This window comes from Leiobunum rupestre, chromosome 10 (assembly GCF_980474605.1).
Source record: "Leiobunum rupestre chromosome 10, qqLeiRupe1.1.hap1, whole genome shotgun sequence".
In the NCBI taxonomy this organism is placed as follows: domain Eukaryota; kingdom Metazoa; phylum Arthropoda; class Arachnida; order Opiliones; family Sclerosomatidae; genus Leiobunum; species Leiobunum rupestre.
The window spans coordinates 24,667,989-24,676,309 of record NC_143393.1 but is presented as its reverse complement, the minus strand read 5'-3'; the positions used below and the strand labels follow the sequence as shown (position 1 = coordinate 24,676,309).

The following is an 8,321-nucleotide window of genomic DNA, read 5'->3' as shown; positions in this document are numbered from 1 at the left end:
TCATTTTTAATCATTATACATCAAAAACTACAAATTTGATTTTAATGGAGATTCAATCATTTTTAATCATTATACAGCCAAAACTACAAATTTGATTTTAATGAAGATTTAATCATTTTTAATCATTATACAGCCAAAACTAAAAATTTGATTTTAATTATAATTTATTCATTTTTAATCATTATACATCAAAAACTACAAATTTGATTTTAATGGAGATTCAATCATTTTTAATCATTATACAGCCAAAACTAAAAATTTGATTTTAATTATAATTTATTCATTTTTAATCATTATACATCAAAAACTACAAATTTGATTTTAATGGAGATTCAATCATTTTTAATCATTATACAGCCAAAACTACAAATTTGATTTTAATTATGATTTATTCATTTTTAATCATTATACATCAAAAACTACAAATTTGATTTTAATGGAGATTCAATCATTTTTAATCATTATACAGCCAAAACTACAAATTTGATTTTAATTATGATTTATTCATTTTTAATCATTATACATCAAAAACTACAAATTTGATTTTAATGGAGATTCAATCATTTTTAATCATTATACAGCCAAAACTACAAATTTGATTTTAATGGAGATTCAATCATTTTTAATCATTATACAGCCAAAACTACAAATTTGATTTTAATGGAGATTCAATCATTTTTAATCATTATACAGCCAAAACTACAAATTTGATTTTAATTATAATTTATTCATTTTTAATCATTATACATCAAAAACTACAAATTTGATTTTAATGGAGATTCAATCATTTTTAATCATTATACAGCCAAAACTACAAATTTGATTTTAATGAAGATTTAATCATTTTTAATCATTATACAGCCAAAACTAAAAATTTTATTTTAATTATAATTTATTCATTTTTAATCATTATACATCAAAAACTACAAATTTGATTTTAATGGAGATTCAATCATTTTTAATCATTATACATCAAAAACTACAAATTTGATTTTAATGGAGATTCAATCATTTTTAATCATTATACAGCCAAAACTACAAATTTGATTTTAATGAAGATTTAATCATTTTTAATCATTATACAGCCAAAACTACAAATGTGATTTTAATTATGATTTATTCATTTTTAATCATTATACATCAAAAACTACAAATTTGATTTTAATGGAGATTCAATCATTTTTAATCATTATACAGCCAAAACTACAAATTTGATTTTAATTATGATTTATTCATTTTTAATCATTATACATCAAAAACTACAAATTTGATTTTAATGGAGATTCAATCATTTTTAATCATTATACAGCCAAAACTACAAATTTGATTTTAATGGAGATTCAATCATTTTTAATCATTATACAGCCAAAACTACAAATTTGATTTTAATGGAGATTCAATCATTTTTAATCATTATACAGCCAAAACTACAAATTTGATTTTAATTATGATTTATTCATTTTTAATCATTATACATCAAAAACTACAAATTTGCTTTTAAGGAAGATTTAATCATGTGTAATCATTATACAGCCAAAACTAAATTTTTTTAATTAGATTTAATGATAATATAATCATACGAGAGTGTATTAACAAGCAAGGTAATGATCTACCCCTCGCTAGCCAGTCACCTTCGGCAAGTGTAAGTATAAACCTTTTTTAATTCTAAGTCTTTTCCATTTTAGGAAGAATTTTACGCCAATTTAAATCAAAATGAATCATCAAAGGGCCGCCTTTTACGACACCGATCAAAACACGAGCTCAAAATGTACCGACAACAATTACAAACGCCCTAAAAAACTTCCAAACAACAGAACGCGAGCGGAAATCGCGAAAGTCAACAACTGAAAAACTCAAACAATTAATCGACATCGGCTCTAGAACAAACCAAACAGTATTATTAAAACCAGAAGTAACGAAAGCAAGATGAGGCCTGGAACCAAAGCTTGCTACGGGGCTTCGACGGTCGGAGCATTTTCGGGAATCATGATGGCAGCCACGGGGGCGGTTCTGGTGCTAATTTCCGCCTACCAGAACCAGCGCGTGGAGGAAACAGAATGGATGATCGTGGCCATGTTGTGCGCCACCGGATTCTTAATCCTGATAATTTCGCTCATGTGTTGTTCGTGCGCGTTGTGTCGACACGCGTCCGTTTCCGAAGAGGCGCAAATGACGCTCGACAACAAGATCTTCAACGGCAGAGTGCACCCCTCGGACACGCAAGACGCGGTCTGGACCGTCGAGGGCAGTCGGCCCTCTTGGGAGTCGCCGACTTCTTCGCTGCCAGGCCAGATCGAGGACTTGGGTCTCGAGGACCTGGAGACGAACGAGGGTGATGAGGAACCGGAAGCCCCTCTCGCGGAACCCGAAGCGGATGAAGAACCCGCCACGCCGGACGAAGAACCACCCGCGCCTCCTGTTGAAGAACCACCCGCGCCACCTGATGAAGATGAACCCGCGCCACCCGATGAAGATGAACCCGCCGAACCGGATGCCGTACCGGAAGAGGAAGCCAAAGAAGATGAAACGGAAGAAAAGAAGGAGGACGGGTGATTGCTAAATCCTGTAAAAATTGGACATCACAGAAAAATATGGCCAATAAATCATCACAAATTAACTAACATTTCTGGTTTCCAAATCCTTCAGGGTTGCCATTTTCTTGAATTTTTTATTCCGTTAGTTAGAGTTTTGTAAATATTTGGACTTTTTCTTGTATAATTGATTGATTGATACTTTGATAAGTACAAAAACTAAAAATTACATTTATTAATATTTGGATTCTTTTGTCTTGGAATATATCATAAATAACACCATAAGTGTATAAAATTTTTCCGTAAGTATGACACTTCCTATTCTTTACATGCAAAAGTTTTACTGAGAGCTATTCACAAGATGGACTGCATTACGGGCTTCGTCACCGTTTTGCGTCCGCTTGCTAACGCGTCACGCGTAGCCTTTGACAACGCCTCGCTTGGGGGATATTTTTTTTCTTGTGATGACGTCATCCCGTTACTAGCTCTCAGTAAAATATTCCTCAAAGTGACAAACTTATGAAACAATATTATAGACTTATGATAACACGTATGATTTAAAGCAGGAAACTATATAGCGGGCGTGGCTTAAAGGCCTAGGTTTTCTTCTGCCTGTCCCCCTTTAAATTAGGCCAACATGTTCAGCGGTTGGCCTACCACCAGGGTATTTGTGCTCCACTAAGTTAATTTAAAGGGGGACAGGCAGAAAAAAAACCTAGGCCTTTATTCCCTTTAAGCTACGAATGTAAGAGGTAACGGGTGTTTTCAAATTCATGGCAGGCCGCGGTCGCTCTCGAAAATAGATTTACGATAAAATGAATTTAACAAACCCCACTTATTTTTCACATTGAGGATATTAGATAATTTGTCATATCCTTCGTGTGAAAATTAATCAAGGTTTCTTAAATAAATTGTTTGTATGTTTAAAAAAATAGCGGAGGAAGTAAGTGAACGTCTATTCGAGACAAGGCTTAACGTGGACTAGGAGCCGAGCTTAGCTTAACAAGTCGCGAGCAAAATCCTTACTCGCAAGCCACGCCTGTTTCTATCAGAATCATCAGGACCAAGTTAATACATATATAGTTTCTTGTTTATACTAATTATTTCATAAAAATTATATCAAACAACCCTGAAATAATTTATGCTTTGAGTGAATTTTTTAGCATTCATGTTAACGAGACAATAAGAGGAATAAAATTTTTCATATATCATAAAGCTACCTAGCGGCCAAAGTGAGAAACTCGTCAAGCCGCGTGAATTTCGTCTGCTAAGATTATTTCAAAACACTAAGCAGACGAAATTCCCACGGCTGATGAATATTCGTCTTTAAGGTCGTTTTAAAACACTAAGCAGACAAATATTCATCAGCTGGGGAAATTCCCACAGTCATCGCTAGATGGAGTTTCTATGGTAAGCGGTATAGTTAATTCCGAATTTTCGGACGCTTGTATATTGTAAATATTTCATTGAATAGATCGAAGAATCTATCTACGTAATGTTAACATTTACGGGTGCCAAGTCATGATGAATTAAGTGACTTATAATCGCTATTGAGATAATGATTAAAATGTGCACTTCCTTTGATACTGTTTTAATATGATTTACTCCCAATTTGATAATGTTGTAAATTTTGTGTTTTGGATTAAATATGACTGTCTTTTAAATTTTCGCTTATTTTTGCAGTGGTTTTATTGCCAATTTTTTCCAACCCTGACACTCTCCCAGCTGCACACGGGCCCGTGGGTAAAACATGGAACAGGCAGCTAGCAGAAGATCCTTATTTTCAGGATACACTACGTAATAGTGCCATCTATCGGTGACAACAATTAGTATTTGGAAAAAATAACTCGGTAGCTTTGGCCTAATAATGTTTATAGCCCTAGAGTAAGGGGGAGTTGAAGTCGTGTGATATTTTTTTCTTTTGGTGCAAAGATGGCACTTTAACGTAGCGCATCCAGAAAATACACGTTGTCTGCTAGTTGTAGCTTCCGTATTAGTCCCTCGTAGAATTGTGTATCTATAATATTTCATATATCTATGGCTCCAACTTGGTAATAATATATTTTGCTTTAGAAATAAACACCAGGGGGCTCTGTGTTCAACTAAACTTTCATTGAGCATAAACTCTGCATAAAATAATAAAATTTAATTCCTAATTTTTAATTCTATAATGTTATGAAAAAGAAATTCGTTATATTCATTCAAGGATAATACCTTGATTCATTAAAACATTTACCAGAGTTGCCAGTTTTTTTCAGATTCAAATTCTGGGACTTTCACAGGTTTTCCCTGGCCATTTCCAAGGATATTAAAGAAATGCCAATTCCTGAGATTTTCCATGACCTTTTTAAAAGGATTATGAACGTCCATGTTTATGGTGAATCGTGGAATTTCTAATTTAACCAAGCTTAAACTGCAAAAACTCTAAAATGATCAGATCATAATAATAATAATTGTCACGATCACTTTGTATTTAGTTCTTTCAATATTCAAGATAAATTACTAAAAGACTATACCCAATCTATGCATAATTTTACGGCATAAACTTCCTTACTTCGCCGATAGGAATTTGCCGCTTCTGTATTAGCCATAAAAAATAAGAGGAATGAGTAGCGCCATCTGTGTTCGAAAATAAAACTATTGCTGTATATTTTTTGTATTGAGTTTTGTTCATGGACGAATTACTGTCAGTAATACTCCTTTTTGGTCAAATATTGGGGAAGAGCAGGGGGTTGAAATCGCGCATGCGCAAAATACACCCTTGTTTCCTGACCCTCCATCTTAGAAATCGCGGCCAGCAGTTTTCTATGGAGAAAATTTAGGTTTAACTTCAAAACAACAATACTTATTTTAAAGATGGTTTGGTGCAGTGTGGTAGGTTGCAAAAGTATTTACGGAACCCCAGAAATTAGGTTCCATCGAATTCCCAAAAAGAGAACGCGCCTCTGGGCTAGAATAATTAATAGAAAAAATTGGCATCCTACACCAAGTTCGCGCATTTGTAGCAGACATTTTCACTCTGGGTTTCCAGGATGGGAGCCTGATGATCCGGACTGGATACCTTCACTAAATATACCATCAAGTAGAATAATACCAAAATCAAAAATCGAATTAGCAAAACAAAGGGCAGATAGAAACGAAAAAATAAGAAAAAAAAAGGTTAGTAATGATATTGTAATATAACTTTATTAGAAGATCTAACCCTTGTCAGTCACCAAAATTTCTAATGATACTTTTTTTCCTAGGATGAATATTATGAAACATTTGTAAATACATTGACTCTTCAGCAACGACTTAATACTTCACTACAGTTCCATAGCTATACTTTTAGAGATATAAGCTTTGAAGATTTTAATATAGATGATAAATCTACAGAAATAGAAAACCTACGCATCTGTACACAAGATAAAGTTGATACAACCGTTGAAATGTTAACACTCCAAGCTTCATCTGAAACATCCTTACAAGAGGAGTCTTTCCCAGTAAAATTTTCTACTACGGGAACTCAAACTGATTACATTGACCTAGAAGTTGAGAACAGGACTTTGCGAAAGGAAATAAAAGTACTGAAAGAAGAGATTAAGAAGAAAATATGGGGAGCAGATAAAATCAAAAACCCCTTTAACAGATGGGGTGAGATTTTGCAAGCTCTACGCAGGAGTGGTTCCCAGGTTTTCACCCAGTGCCACAAGCTGGGATCGAACCCGGGCTAAATCATAAATTAATTTCAGAATACTTATATCTGTAAATTTCAGATTTTTACAGCCAAAAGCAGAACGGATGACATATTGGGGCACAAAGACTGGTCACTCAACTCAGAAAAGGAGAAAATTACCTCTAATAGATCAATTTCTTGCTGTAATGATGCATTTGAAAGTTGGACTTTTTCATCAAGACATTGCTGACCGGTTCGAAATTTCAATTACAACGTTTTCCCATATATTTGCTACTTGGATAAAGTTAATGAAGTTGGAATTATGTGAACTCTTCCCTTTCCCGACAAGAGCTTTGGTTGACAAATACATGCCCCAGTGTTTCTTGAAATATCCAAATACCAGAATAATCAGACTGTTCAGAAATATTTTTAGAACGACCAAAATCTTTAGAAACCCAAAATCAAACCTTTTCTAGTTATAAAAGCCATAACACTTTGAAATATTTAGTTGGAATTACTCCTGGAGGTGTGATATCTTTCGTATCTGAAGCCTGGGGTGGCAGAGTGTCCGACAAAATTATAACGAAAGAATCAAACCTTATATTGCTATTAGATGAGGGTGACAATGTTATGGCTGACAAAGGCTTTTTGATTGAAGACCTTCTGAAAGAAAAAAAGTGTGGATTAAATATACCACCTTTCCTCAAAGATAAGTCTCAATTTTCTGAAAGCGAAGTTATTGAAACTAGAAGAATTGCTGAACTAAGAATTCACGTTGAAAGGGCTATTGCAAGGATTAAAAAATTTCATATATTTGATGGAACTATGCCTATAACATTGGCGAAATTGTCAAATGATATTTTTTCTGTGTGTTCGTACTTAACAAACATTTATGAACCACTTGTTTAAATATTCTAAATGACTTTATTCATAAAGACTAGTTTTAGGCAGTGTTGGGCATTTTTTGAGCGGTATTTGAGCACTAATGTAAAAAGGCATTAATGCCTTTTTTACATTAGCGCTCAAATACCGCTCAAAAATGCCCAACACCGGTTTTACGAACATTTAATGGATTTTCCAAACTTGTTTAAATTTTTTATCTTTTCAACTCTTCATGAATAAAATATAATTTTAAAACTAATTAATTTTATAATTCATTTATGAGAAAAGGAACTATGTACTTGGTATAAAAGTGCAAAATTTTAGGTAAAAGTTTCGTTTCCCAAAATAGTTTGTCAAATAATATTCTTTCTTTAAAAAGTCCATCTTCCAAAGACTCATAGAATGGGCCGATTTTGTGCTTTACAATATTTTTAACTGCCATTTCACCCTGTACTTTAGCATAATATGACGATTTTCTATCCAACATTATTTCTCCATTTACTTTCTTGAGGCAAAATGATGGAAAGCTGTCAACTATCATTGATATTTTCATTTTTGAAATATCCGTGCCCTTTACCGAGCTTGGTGCCTTGATTTCCAAGACTCCCTTTGCTTCTACGAAACATTTCTCATTGTGAGCATGCGTGAAAAATAAACCGTCCAACACGGTTTGTTATGGCACGCCATCCTGGTCAAAATTAAGTTGAAATATAGGGTGATGGTTTGGAAATATAAGGTGATCTTTTGGAAATATAGGGTGATGGTTTGGAAATATAGGGTGATCCTTTTTGAATATATAGGGTTATCTTTGGGAAATATAGGGTGATCTTTTGGAAAAATAGACCCTCGTCCATTATAGACTTATCTTTTCTCGAAACACTAGGAGGGTCGCATTCCCTGATTTCATGATAATTGAGTGGTAGCACTGCAAATAATAGTTTTAAAGCAAAAGCGAGAGATGGCGATATTTCCAAAAGATCACCCTATATTTTCAAAAGATCACCCTATATTTTCAAAAGATCACCTTATATTTCCAAAACATCAACTTATATTTCCAAAACATCACCCTATATTTCCAAAACATCACCCTATATTTCCAAAACATCACCCTATATTTCCAAAACATCACCCTATATTTCCAAAAGATCACCTTATATTTCCAAAACATCACCTTATATTTCCAAAACATCACCCTATATTTCCAAAACATCACCCTATATTTCCAAAAGATCACCCTATATTTCCAAACCATC

General features: G+C 33.6%; 1 protein-coding gene across 2 annotated transcripts; it reads left to right on the top strand.

Moving 5' to 3' along the window:
- Positions 1–5,261: 5,261 nt before the first annotated feature.
- LOC149925151 (uncharacterized) lies at positions 5,262–7,055 on the top strand. Of its 2 annotated transcripts, XM_090160939.1 has the most exons (3): positions 5,262–5,690; positions 5,777–6,164; positions 6,287–7,055. In XM_090160939.1, the coding sequence occupies exons 1-3, from the start codon at positions 5,388–5,390 to the stop codon at positions 6,313–6,315; spliced, it is 720 nt and encodes a 239-aa protein (XP_090017065.1). In that variant the 5' UTR covers positions 5,262–5,387; the 3' UTR covers positions 6,316–7,055. The 2 variants fall into 2 exon arrangements, with proteins under 2 accessions (XP_090017065.1, XP_090017064.1); XM_090160938.1 differs by having other exon boundaries at positions 5,777–7,055.
- The last annotated feature ends 1,266 nt before the right edge of the window (positions 7,056–8,321 follow it).